We start from the raw sequence: 13,825 nt of genomic DNA, 5'->3' as shown, positions 1-13,825 counted from the left end.
AACTAATAGGCTAGTTAATTAATCAGTAGTTCCTCAGTAACTAGGCCTACTCTAATGTGTAAATAAGTCTTACATTTAAAATGTAAGACTTATTTACAGCTTATGTATGATCTGAAAACATAATTTTTTGACACAAATAAAATAGTGTCTGGTAATCTACTGGTCAATAGAGGTGTGTTGTGTTTTGTAAGAAGAGCCAGAAGTTTGAGTTTACAGCTGGAGGGTAAAGAAATGAGTTTTAGTTTTAGCAATAGTAAACATTGTAAATGGGAATCGTATGTGAGGACGAAAATAAATTCAACTGTACTATCAGGTCAATTGAGTAAATCCAGATCCAGATCCACTCTGGTGAAAGTCACTCCAGGTTTTACGCCACTCACTCATTGACGCGCCACAAACGAGGTTGCCAGTTTGGTTGAATTGCGTCGCTGACTGTCGTACTTGTCTTCAACTGGCCAGAAATGGGGGATGTGGAGCACTATATGGCAACGAAACACATAACAAAAGGAAGTGAGGCACACACGCATTAAATGTTTGCGTTTTAAATTGATCATATTTACGGAGCGATACGTATATTTTCGGTGTGTTTTCCTTAAGAGAAGACTTTAAACTATCGCAACGAAGATGGAATAACAGAACAAAAAGGTAAGTAGCAGGAACTCCGCAATAGCGCTAGTCGGTTAGCTTGCTATGCTAATGTTAGCATTGTAGGCCACTGGTCAGTCGCTTCACACAAAATTAAAGAGATACGTTATCCTTGAGGGTCTTTCTACGTAGCCTTTGTGTTAATATATGGTTAAAACGTACAATCGACCCCTAACAGGGAAAGTATTGTAGTTTGCTATACGATAATAGTCAATGCACGACAGCAGTGGGTGGTGCTCTCTGGACAAAGCACCTGCAGGGTTGAGCGTCAGTCTAACGATTACTTTCCTTATCGATTAAATTGCTGCTTTCTTGCTCGATAAATAGATTAAGTCGTTAGTCTAGAAAGTTCTGAAAATGATAATTGGTGTACGTGGTTTTCCTGACTCCAAGCGCCATATTTTGACCAACAGAAGGTGTGTAAGTTAACCTCGGAGTTTGTGGCTTTACAGTACTATACATCGACTAGCCACAACAGTAACGTTAAGGGAGTGTCTGTTGTGTCTGATCAGTACGAATAATACACAAATCAGTAACGACGTTAAAAAAAAGTCACCTCGCTATTATGGACACTAATACTCAACATTATCCATGTGTTTGAAGGTGGAACAGTTGATCGATTAGTCAAAACAAGATTAAATCGCACCTTTGTTTACATTTGATGTCTTAGCCATTTTAAAGCAAAGGGTCACGTCTGTGATGGCTTCAGCTTCTCCAATCTCCTGATCATATATCTATTATTATATACGATATTTCTGAGGTTTGTGGTGAACACAAACACAGAGTTTAAATATCTAATGAATGATTTGTAAAACGGTTTGGTGATTGAATTGGTGATTTCTTATTTGCATCCTTAATGTTTTGATGAATAAACTGATCTTCATAGGGTGGGAAAGAAAAGTGTTTGTTTTTTCCACAACTCAAAATGAACTAATTTCACATCCTCTTCCCCACCAGATTGGTCTGAATCCACACAGGTTATTGAACCCTTCCCAGGGCCCTGGAGGGCCCAGGAAGAGGATGCATCGCGGCGGGGATAAGGACTTCCAAATATCAGCACGAAAGATGGGCACATCCTTGCTTTTCCAGCTGTCGGCTCATGAGAGGGAGTTGGATTTGGTGTTTTTGGACCACAGCTATGCCAAGCCGTGGAATGCCCACCCAGATGCCAGCAGTGCTCGGCCCACAAGGACACTCTTTGTTACACCTCGTCGTCAGCCTGAAAGCTTGTCGTGAGTCAGAAAGCTCTTCGTCATAAGCTGTGACTGAGATATTTGGATACAAGTTGGGATTTTCATCAGCTTTTCACTCGGTTTCCTAATAAGATCTAGTAGTAAGTCAGTTTGATAGTGGCAGTGTTGTTTTGCTTTGTTATAACCTGACCTTTTTTCTTTTTGTCTGCAGAGACTCTGATTCTGTAATTGACGTGGAGACGGTCACACCAACTCCTGTTCCTCTATATGATAACCAGAAAGCTCTTAGTGTAATGAAGGAGTGTGAACGACATGTCCTGTTTGCTCGCACTGTTGCAGAGAGCCCTCCACCCCCTGATGACTGGGAGGAACATCTAAACAAGTAATCAAACATCTGGACCAATCATCTCATTTGCTCTACTTAATTTGCTCTCGACTGTGACGATTCAGACTCATAATCAAGTATAGATAACAATGATAAAAATAATAATACATTTTATTTTTATAGCGTTTTTCATACTCAAAGTTGCTTAAGATGATATAATTGAAAGTACCTCTGCTGTGTCTTAACATGATCATCAATCTTTTTCAGGACTGGATGGTCAGTGGCCCAGAACAAGCTATTCAATAAAGTCCTGAAAGCTCTACAAGCTGAAAGACTTGCCCGTATGGCTAATGAAAATGTAAGTTGTACTCGTTTTATCTAAATATGACCAAGAGCTTAAATTTTTAGAAATTGTCCGAGATCTTCTGCAGCTTTTGTAACCATTGATAATAAACTTCATTTATGGAGAACTTTGCATACAAGATGTAGCTCATAATGCCTTTATGATGCACACACACACACACACACACACACACACACACACACACACACACACACACACACACACACAGAGACAGGCAGTGGTGGAGACACTTGAATATTTGTTTATTTATCACAAGTCAACTGTTAGGTCTTGTTCTCACCCTCTCATGTCTGCGTGTGGAAACGTGCATGATTTTAAAATGTGGCATTATATATAAATGAAGTATTTTTACTATTTGAATATTCTGCAAACCTATACGATAAATCTGCCAAAGAGAGTGAAATTTGTGCATGTGTAGAAAAAAGGACAGTGTCTTTCTGTCAAATGCTTTTGTGAACATCAGTGCACAGACACAAAGCAGAAACCTGCCAGTCCAATCAGATGGTTCTGTTGCCTAAAGAGACTTTCAAGCTGGATGACAGTACGGGCTGTTCTGCAATGTGAATTTGCAGCAGCATTAAATCTAATTAAATCCTCCTGGGTTATTTTTATATTGTAGCTTCATCCTGTGAAACGATATGTCTCTAAAACCATTCGTAAATTGGCGTTGTTGGCATGACAGTACTCAATTTAGGGTTTTATAGATTAAATTACAGCATGCCTGTGAATAATCTTTTAATTATTTAATTCATAATTATTGAAATATTCCTGAGTGTCTTGTGTGATCTTGTTTCCCTTAGGCTTCCAATGAGCCAATTTTGCGGAGGATAGCCGTGGACAAGTGTGCCAGGAAGGTGCGGCATGCGTTAGCCAGTGTGAACTGGGACACCAAACTGACGCAGTGGCTGCACACTACCATGATTGAATCCTTAAGCCTCGCCATGCTTGCTGCTTACCTGGATGTGCTGCAGACTCTCAAAAGCAAGGTATTGCACCCCTCATTAAATGAAGAGTAAGGCTTGGTGTTCTGCATCAGATATTTACTGCAGCATGTATACAAGCTCTGGGATTCTTGATTCACTTGTTTCCCTCTGTGCATGGCAAGTTGCCCTCGCTGATTGACAGGATGCTGCTGCCATCAGCAAAGACTGGAGCTCCAAGTGCAGAGGCTCTGTCGCTGCTGCTGAAACGGCCGTGGGACCCAGCTGTTGGAGTTCTGTCTCAGAACAAACCGGTAAACCAAGCACTCTTTGGCTACACCGTTTGCACTCTAGCAGCATGACCTGTGAGACTTACGGACCAGATTGCTGTCTGTTTTCTAACATGTTTCAGAGCAAGCTTCCTGGATCGCCACTCATCCTTATTGCACCATCAAGCCCAACCAATCCAGCCCTCTCTACCTCTCGACGAATGAGATTCTGGCAGTCGCAGCTCTCCTGTTTGGGAAAGGTTTGAGGAGTCACTCATTTGAATTTCTCTGGGTTACCAGGAATATGGTGTGTTTTTTTTTCTCAGATAAGTCCCTTTAACAGCTGTTTCTGTCAGGTCATACCAGTGCACACGCATGTAAACAGCAGCGCCAACATCGGGATCACCCAGTGTCTCGAGCACATGTTGGGCACCGTCAGGGCCAAGGTCATGGAGGTAGGCTGTAATGTTTTTATTTGGTAAACATGTGTCTGTAGCTGCAGTGTGGTTGTGATGGTTTGTCTGAAATTCATGTGAGTGAATGCAATTGATTTGTTTTTAATGTGCACATCGAAAGTGGCTTTTATTGGCTTTTATTTGTTGACAGCCAAAAACTGGTTAAACTAGTAAGAGACTCTTGCTTAGATGTGAAAACTCAGATTAATAATTTTACAAAGATGACAACTGAATGCTGTTGCCTCACTAGACAGCAACATTTGCTTTGATCAGGTTGGGCTAAGAATAAAGCCACTGATGTGTAATACTACATTCTCTTTCTTCACTCGTTTGAATTTTCTTAGGGCGCACTCACACTAGGCAATTATACTGTGCCGTTTGCCCCCTAAAATCTGGATTATTTGGCTAGTGTGAGTGCAAGTGTATCGTGCTTGAGGCTGGTACACTTCCCTGGCCCGGTACGGTTGGAAGAGGTGTGCTTGAGCACGGTACACTTGGTCACGCATCCGCATAACGCTCTATGTTTTCGGGTTCGTTCGTTCTCTGCAACCACATGTAAACAACAGTCACTTAGCGATATTGACATACGTATGCCGTGACGTAATCGTTAACTAACATCGCTTTGAGTAAACTTTAAGATAACCGTGACAACTGGTCAAACAGTTGAAAGGCGCCGTTCTTTCTGCATTCATGCTAATTACATTCATTACAAAATGATCTTGATCTTGTGTCAGAAGATTTTTTGAAGAATTCCCCCATCTTGTCTGGAAAGCAGAATAGAGCCAAGTGGAGATTCTCAGACACAGATACGCTGTTTTATCATGTTCATATTGTGTGTATTACGTGATTATGATTTTACATGTGATTTCTTATCATTTTAACCACCAGGTTCACAGTCACTTCCCCCATAAACCCATTATCCTGGTTGGCTGGAGCGCTGGTGCTCTTATTGCTTGTCACGTAAGACTTCTTATAACTTACTAAATATGCTGCTGTTGTTCCCAAAATGTTTTCATTTGTTTATTTAATATTGTTTGATTACAGGTGTCCCTAATGGAGTATCTGACTGCTGTAGTATGTCTTGGCTTTCCCCTGCTAACAGTCAATGGGCCAAGAGGGGTAAGACTGAAAGCCTCATCCTATGCTGATTTACAACTTTCATTTCCGTCAAAACTTTGAATTTGTTTCTTCAACAAATGCTGGACTTGTTGATGTGCTACTGGCTTGCAGGATGTGGATGATCCACTGCTGGACATGAAGACCCCAGTGTTGTTTGTGGTTGGCCAGAATGCCCTGCAGTGCAGTATTGAAGGCATGGAGGAGTTCAGAGAGAAACTGCGGGCAGATAACAGCATGGTGGTAGTTGGAGGAGCTGACGACAACCTCAGGTCAGTAATATTGTATTCTTTCTTGTAGAGTATAAAGATTTCATGGTCATTCAGTGATAACACTAAATGGTATCCTTTCACAGAATCAATTCAGCAAAGATGAAGTCAGAGGGACTGACACAGACCATGGTGGACCGCTGCATTCAGGTTAATCCTTGAGCACATTTACATCATTTTCTATGGAGTGTTTCTCATCCTTTTGTGGCACCTTTTTTTTTTAGAAAATACAAAAACTATGATGTTGATAACAAACGCTTTTCTCTTCTTTCCTCTTTGATTTGCAGGATGAAATATCTGACTTCTTGTCAGGTGTCCTCACAAGGGCAGAGGGCCACAGCCATGGCTCGGGGGAGATGAGGGATCTGGACACAGAGAAGAAGAAAAGGCCTCGACGAGAGCTTCCCTTCGACATGGAGAGGGGGCGACCATCCTCACCAGCACTTAGAGTTCCTATCTCACCGTCAGGGTCAGAGGTCAGTAATAACTAAGCAGTTTCATAGGGGTTGGAAATGTCACTTATTTATAGCATTTAGATGAACCACCAGGGTTACATCTGATTATTGATATAGGAACACTAGGAAAAAGAGCAACATTGTAGCTTTTCAACTTGCTTTGCAAAATTAGAATTTTTCCCGAACACGTACAAAGCCTCATCTGCTAGATAATATAAAACTGTCATCTGCATGACAGCAGTGTCATTTGTGGATTAAAGTCTGCAGGGCTTTTTGACTGAGTGCCCCTTAATATATCTCTGCCACGCCAACTTTGTAACACTAGGAAGTTCTCAAAAGCGTTATTAAAAATTATGTTATAAAATTGGAATCGATTTTTCTTTTTAATTATGTCTTTCCTTTTATATCTTTGATTCACTGCACAGTTATGCAAAATTGTCACATCCTTCAGTTTTCATATATAATTGTAATATATACATTCAATTTAGCTTTAAGTTTCTGTTGTGTACATGTTGCGTGTGTGACACTACTAAATCATCACTCAAGTGTTGTTCTTCCTCTTAACTGTGTCCACAGGATCTGTCTAGTGTCTGCAGCAGTCCCACATCTAGTCCCAAACCCAAGACGTCTGGTCTGTCCCCTGCACAGAAGTCCAGTCTGATCACAGCTACACAGCTCCTCAAGACGCACATGCAGCGCTCTGGCACAGTTCTCACTCATAAACAGGCTCAAGGTTAGTTCACTACCACAACTGTGTATTCATTGAGAGCAGACATGTGCGCAGTGGCCTTCGTACCTGTGTGTACACAGCAATCACATTTGCCCCGCTTGTTTATGTAAACTGTGGAAAGTGAGTCATTGACCTCAACTTCTGCTGAATTTAGCAAAAGCTTTGCAAGCTGAGCCGACAGGGGTGGTGTGTGTGTGAGATGTGAAAAATGATTGTAAAGACATTTTAAAAAAAGAGATTATCACGTCACGACATCTGATGGGGCAAGATGGAACGTGACTGAAATACTCTCCTCTCATCCTCTTGTCTCTTCTCTTCCTTCAACTTTCCTTTCCGGCTTTTTTCCAATTCGTTCCAGCTCAGTTTGCTGCTTTTATGAAACAAAACATGCTTGTGAGGAAAAATCTTCCTCCTGGCACCCCTCCTTGTATTTTTGGTAAGTGTCTATCCCTCTTCCTTTCTCTTTCCTCTGTCTCTTTTCACTCCTTTCCTTGATTCCATTTCTCTAATTTTATATGAATGTCACTTACTAAAATACTGCACTGCACTAAAACACCCAGTGTCATGCTCGCAATTTTACATTTTATAAACTCAGAATAGTAAAGTTTATATTGCGGAGCTCATTTCAAAACAGATGTCCATTACAGACAGTTGTGGAATATGTAACTTAAAATGAATGTTGGCATTACACAAGGACAAGCCCTGCATTGTTTATGTCACCTCAGCGGTCTGTTCAACAACTGTGTTTGTGTGTTTGTCTGCAGTGCCAGTGACCAGTGATCAGATGGAGGGTCTTGACAGAGATGAACTGAGGTCCCATGGCAAGAGGAGGCAGACACCCAGTCCCACGCCAAGCAAAGCCTCCAAGAGAGCCAAGATAAAGGTGACCATTGTTTCCCAAAGCGAATCAGCAGGGGGCGCCATCAGCCCTGCTGCACAGGAAGGTACAAAACCTGGTATTCTCATTTATTACTTCTATATGAAACTATATAAGTTGTAGTTTGATACATACTCTGGGGGAATAATTCTGATTTGTGGACTAGGTGGATTAAACATTGAGAAAACGTCCCTGTTATATTTTTTTGGGTGGTTTGAGTAAACAGTCAGTACTGTCCCAGTCTGTCCTACTTTTTTTGACTTGTGGTTTGATAAAATCAGTAGAGGCCAGACAAGAAAAGTCTGATTTTCTGAGCAGCTCACCTACATGCAGATCTCTATCTGTGGAATGATAATGAGAGCGATGTGTTTTTGTGTGGTTTTCGATGTAAAATGAAAGACCTTTCAAAACCTCAAACTCCTGGGAAAAGTATGATACCTGTAACACATGACTATCTGCCTAAGACAATCACTTGAACTATCTTCTTCCCATGAGAAATAACTGACAACTGGTATTCTCCTCTTCCCAAGCAGTGGGTGTCTCTGGAAAGCCCTTGACAGTGACAATGGGACAGACCGTGCCTGGAGCCAAGGAACTCTCTGGACTTCTCACAGGCCAGCGGTAAGAAAGGCAGCCTTGATAACACACAGGCATATTCAGTGTAGAGTGTGCTTAAACCCCTAACCCACACCCACTCCCACCCTATTGGACAAACGTGTGTCTGGTGCAGAGGGATTGATGCAGGGTGTAAAATTAACACCCGCCAAGCGCTAATGGCGGGTAAAAAATGAGTTTGTCGCGTAAAACAAAAACACACACCCACCAGTGGCCGATGGAACATTTTGAACTGCAGTTCCTTTGCCACAGAGTTTATTTCTATAGCTAGCCCCTATAGGGATGCAACAGGATGAACAAAACCCAGATGCGAACCGTTAGGGTTCTGTTCTGTCCATCTTGTCTGGGTGTATTGCTCGTCATCCCGCTAATTATAAATTGCCGGCAGCGGTTGAACAAGCCTAAATCTGCGCACATAGCAACAGCTGATCACCGGCGATGAAAACCTGTATGCACTTACATGTGTAGCGGTGCGCATTTGATGCGGCGTGCTTGTTCTTTTTTTCCGTGCATGTCCACAGTGCACAGCTCCAAAGACCTGCTCCCTCAGGTTGTGTGTCTCCTACTGTTTCCCACAGAGCTCTACCCCGTTTGAAAGGTGAAGGAAGCTCGTATGTGGAAAGACGTCGCCTCCGAGATATAGAATGTCTATTATAGAAGAGAAACACACATTTCAGGACAGAACAGACGTGTCCTGTGATTTTCAGCCTCCTTTTATATTTAACAGAGGAGGGACTATACCTGACAGTAATTTTCTCAGCTGCCAGGATGTGTAGCTTTTTAAATGTTGCTTAAGTTGGATTTTTATACTAAAAACATAAGGCAATTACTTTTAGTCAAACAAGGCATGATTTTTTCATTTGGCTGTTGAAAAATATGTTTGGCTAGTAAATTCTTGGAGCTCACTAGCCAATGGCCGATGAGGTAAAAAGTTAATTTTACGCCCTGGATTGATGAGTGGTGTACTCAAGAGTTTGGGAGCTGAGTGATGGCCAAACAGCACTTGCTGGGGCAGCTCCTGAGTAGATTGGTGGTTATGTGTGTCACTGCAGGTCTGGTAGTCTCTCAGAGGTGTCTGGTGCCCTGTCCCCAGGCTCCAGCTCCTTCACCAGCGTGCAGCCTTGCATGGTGTCAGGGTCCTCCACACCAGTCCAGGTGCAAGCTCCGGCTACTGCCCAAGGTATCTCTGTCCTGTCCTGCCCTGCACGCCTGTTTGCGCTCTCCACTGTGCAGCTAATCTCAGCGCAGTCGCTCTCAAACACAGTGCAGTTCTAACCGCTTTGTAGTGAGATCAAAGATTTGAGCACTGGATGAGAACACTGTGTGAGGACAACATAATTAAGCAAACATTATCATTGATCACCTCTTGCGCCATTGCTGTCTTTTGCTGTCCCAAACCTTACCCTTTGGACATGACTCATGGTGTGTTTGTGCGTGTGTGTGTGTCCATCTAGATTAGGCCTGTGGGGGGATTGGGTGGGACAATTTCACACAAGCAGTATTTGTTGTGTTTGTACTTCTTTGGTACTGAGTTCACCTGAATTTCAGCTCGATTGATTGCCTCTGTGTTTGTGTACAGCGCCTTCCGCCAGCAGTCTGCTACAAGGCCTAAGTTTCAGTCTTCAGGAGATTATCACCAAACCTCCTAGCCTGCCCTGCACAGCCGCCAACACAGGCAGCACCCAGGTACGTCTCGGGACCATAGTAAAGGTTTTACCTTTTACATTCATATTAAAACACAGAGAAACATTAGTTTGAGACTGTAAATAGTGTGTTTCAGAAAATGAACATTGCAACAGCAAAGGCAGCAGATACATCTATTACCTCTGATGTCTCTGTTTGGACACAGGTGCAGATGTTGTAGACGTGCTTGCCCATTCAGTCTGTTCACCTAGCTTAAAGTAATCCCGCTGTCCTACAATAAACCCTACCTCCATGAAAGAGAAAAACTGTGATCCAGCTGTACTTTGTGAAGCTTGTGCTTTTAAATATTAGACTCAAAGTGGTTTCAGATAGTTTGTCCACTATTTAGATCAATAAGGGTTGATTAGATGTAACCAAGAGTTTCATCTTGGTGTCCCTAAAAAAAAAAAAAAAAAAAAAAAAAAGACCAACTCAATTGTACGCTCAACAGAAAATGTGCAGACTTGGTTATAAAAACTCACTGATGGGAGGAAAAATCCATCCCCATGAGGAAACCTTGAACTATTTGTTTGTCTTCTCCTCCATCCCTAGGCGGTTTGTGGGAAGCCCCAGGGTCAGGTCCTGAGCTCCGTCGGTACCAGTAGCAGTACTCTGCTCCGGGCGGTGCCTGTGGTCACCACAGGAGGAGTGGCTAAAACCACTGCTATCCACCAGCTGCTCACCAATGGCGGGCTGGCCAAACTTGCCAGCAGCTTGCCTGGCTTGGCGCACATCACCAATCAGACTGCTGGTATGTCTCGAACTGCCAAAACACGACGGCCACGTTGAATGCCCAGAGTTCATTCATCCTTCGTTTTGGAAACAGTAGATTAGGATGTGTGTAGGCCAGGGAGGATTGTCGCAGTAGAGGATCGTAGAGGATCGTAGAGGACAGCTCTGTCGACTTGTATGTAGATAGTTTCCCTGGGAGAGCCTGACTGTTGTAACACTCGCAGAGTCAGAAGTGCAGCTATACAACATCCTTGGGCAGACCAGCAGCATACAACGTGTATTGTGTTCATGTGTAAATATAACCTTATGGGAGACATAAGGTCAACTTTATGGGTTAGTTCACTGCTTTTATTTGATACATAATGTTTATGTAGGAATGGATGCAAATGTAAAATATATATGTTGGATACAGAAGCATTACAGAAGCATTGGGAATCAAGTCAATACCAATCTGTCATTTCATGTTTGTGTTGATTTTTGTTTGCCTCTTCAAGTGGTAACATTTTGCAAATCCTTCCATTCAATCACCTGCTTATAATATCCATAAATATGAATGCTCACGTCTTACAGAGGAGTGATGGAAAGCAATAACAGTATTAGGTAGTATGGCCTTACCGGAGCTCTGTTATTGTTGTTAAAATAAAGACTGGAATCAAACACATGTTTTCATTGCTCCTGTATTTTCGTTCTTTTGGTGTCAATCAGTTGTATTTCTCACCCCACCCTCACTCAACTAAACCTCCAAAATTTATTTTATTTCTCATTGTGTCGATTGTCCAACACCCTGCTATTTTTTTTTATGTTGCTTGTCTTACCACAAAGCAAAATAGATGACTTGTCCATCACAGCTTTTGTGGCAAAGTCCATCTCTGTGTATTTTGCAGATTAGCATGTCTAGCTGATGAGCAGTTCTGTCTGTGTGTTGTCAGTTGGGCAGAAAGCCCCCACTTCTATAACGGTGACACTTCGAGGGGCACAGCCGGGTAGAGTGGGATCTCTCAGCCAAGTTGGTGAGGTTGTGACGCCAGCTCGTACCCATGAGCCCAAGGTGTGTCTTAATGAATTTACTGGATCTTCTAATTTTCTTACTTGCTACTGTCTGTGAACATGACGATACCTGTCATTTTATTGGATAAAGAATAACAAAGAAGATTCTCCAAACACTTGTAATGTGCATTCTAAGTTAAACCCTCAAATACGCTATTAATGCAAACACTGGATTATGAGTGTGTAAACAAATTCTGATTTAATTGTTATTTAAAATGACACTGATTTAAGTTTGGTCCAAGAGGGGGTTTTGTTGCAGCTGTCCTCTCAAATGCCCACTTATTTTAAAGTGACAGGTATTTGGGCAGAACAGACATGGTTAAGTAGTCTTTTTTCATATTTTGAAATCAAATAAGAGGAGTTTAAATAAAAACTGACATGACTGCAGAGTAAAAGTGATTTTCTCTGTGAAGTATTATCTTAATCCACCTAAATAAGAAGCTTAATACAAAAGGAGGCTACTACTCTGAAAATGTTCATCCAATCTGGTTAAAAATATACCTACACTTTTCTTGAACACACCATACACTGTTCTACAAGCACAGATGTATCATACAGTAAATGTCAAGCATTCTTTGTCTTTATAACTTTATTATAAATAGGTTTGAGTTAATTTATTTTACTTTGCCCTTTTGCTGCAGTGAAAATCTCAGCTCACAGTCGCCGTGTGGTGATACACCTGATATGAACTGGTGCTGTGCCAGAGGCATCTGGGAGCCACAGCCTGCTGATGAAACTACTCTCCCTGTAATGTTGTGTCCACCACGCCACCAAAATGAGCAGAACACCTGCCCCACATCCTCCAGAGGACTCTCCTGTTTGAAATGGTTGGAAAAAGCCTCGGAGACACTGTCAGTTGTGACTTAGCCGCTACCATGCCTAACCTCTGTGTAGCACTGTTGATGCAGCTACTGTGGACTTCATGCTATGAGCTGTGCACTCCTTTTTTTACTCAAATAAATAAACGGATGTTGACAGCAGAATGATCACATCACCCCTTAGGGAAGAAATTATAACATGTGAGGATAAAATGCAGCTTGGCTTGGCTGTGATAGTCCAACTGTAAAAGGACTGATGTGCAACTCTTGTTGCTGATAATACACCTACAGTATCACAACAGCTTTGAGCTTTTCTGTGTGCAATCCCCTTCTAATCATCTGTGATATGATAACTGTATTATTAACATGAATATGTGTCCAGCATTTTGCCACTGCCTGATATTTCTGAATATCCCATATTTGTGGGGAAATTGAGTTTAAGTGTTAGTCATTGCTTTAATATTATATTATAATAGTTAATCATCATAGTTGTTTTGTATGTCATTTCTCTTTTAGCTCTCTTTAATCATATGTCTGAAACAAGGCGGAGCAACAACTGCATTTCAGAGTTACTTAAAAGTCAACATTGGTCATAAGCATGTGAATACACAGCCACAGTATATTGTCATGGATACCTCCTGTTAACTGTGCACCTGTGCAATGATCACTTTGAACATGTTGTATGCACGCACAAAGCAGAAAAACATGTCTGTAGTATTTGTGATAAATAGTTTTTGTTACATTTCCTCGATAACATCATATTTCATAGTCTAAAAGCTGTCCCATACTTGACTGTATAAGGATTTTTTGTCTGACACTGCCACAGTAAGAAAAACTTATTTGCCAGAAGTCAGTCAACTTTGTCCCTTGTTGCTTATCTAAATATTTGGTTCTGTGTGTTCAAACCTTGTTGCGGAGAGCGAGCAGAAAGACTCCTCTTATTTAAAATATAATGAAGGAGATGATAGTTGTACTGCTGTGTTTACAGCAGCAGCATAAATACAGCCCACTCATCTCAACAGACATCCTGTCTAAATGTCCTGAATTCCTCACATACGCAGAAGTCTGATAAGATAGAGGAGGGAGTGTGTCACTTTCCTCTTGTAAGTGAGAACCTATTTGTAAAAGGCAGGGAAAGGATAACTGATGCCTGTCACACAGAGAACAACAGAGCTGCTGGCATAACCAGCACCAGTGGATATTTAGGCATTACATTTGAGCTCACCATCCAGTCTCCTTTGCTGCTCATTTTTTGTCACTCAGAAATAGGTTTCATGTGCATGGAGTCTGGTGATACTGAGAAGGGTATATC

At 41.8% G+C, this 13,825-nt stretch overlaps 1 protein-coding gene across 3 annotated transcripts; it reads left to right on the top strand.

Annotated features, from left to right (window-relative positions):
* The first annotated feature begins 167 nt into the window (after window positions 1-167).
* Window positions 168-11,309, top strand: kansl3 (KAT8 regulatory NSL complex subunit 3). 3 transcript variants are annotated; one of them, XM_083978694.1, is made up of 20 exons: window positions 170-645; window positions 1,603-1,877; window positions 2,050-2,220; window positions 2,431-2,521; window positions 3,328-3,513; window positions 3,633-3,761; window positions 3,860-3,976; window positions 4,073-4,171; window positions 5,060-5,131; window positions 5,216-5,290; window positions 5,402-5,559; window positions 5,643-5,706; window positions 5,844-6,032; window positions 6,588-6,744; window positions 7,100-7,177; window positions 7,506-7,685; window positions 8,152-8,239; window positions 9,286-9,413; window positions 9,813-9,919; window positions 10,469-11,309. In XM_083978694.1, the coding sequence occupies exons 2-20, from the start codon at window positions 1,666-1,668 to the stop codon at window positions 10,703-10,705; spliced, it is 2,538 nt and encodes an 845-aa protein (XP_083834820.1). In that variant the 5' UTR covers window positions 170-645; window positions 1,603-1,665; the 3' UTR covers window positions 10,706-11,309. The 3 variants fall into 3 exon arrangements, with proteins under 3 accessions (XP_083834822.1, XP_083834820.1, XP_083834821.1); XM_083978696.1 differs by lacking the exon at window positions 9,286-9,413 and having other exon boundaries at window positions 168-645; window positions 10,469-10,677; XM_083978695.1 differs by lacking the exon at window positions 7,100-7,177 and having other exon boundaries at window positions 171-645.
* Window positions 11,310-13,825: the final 2,516 nt, after the last annotated feature.

The sequence above is a fragment of the Trachurus trachurus genome (genome assembly GCF_905171665.1).
Source record: "Trachurus trachurus genome assembly, chromosome: 9".
Lineage (NCBI taxonomy): Eukaryota > Metazoa > Chordata > Actinopteri > Carangiformes > Carangidae > Trachurus > Trachurus trachurus.
Note: the sequence above shows the minus strand (reverse complement) of the source record. Positions and strands in the feature narration are given on the sequence as shown.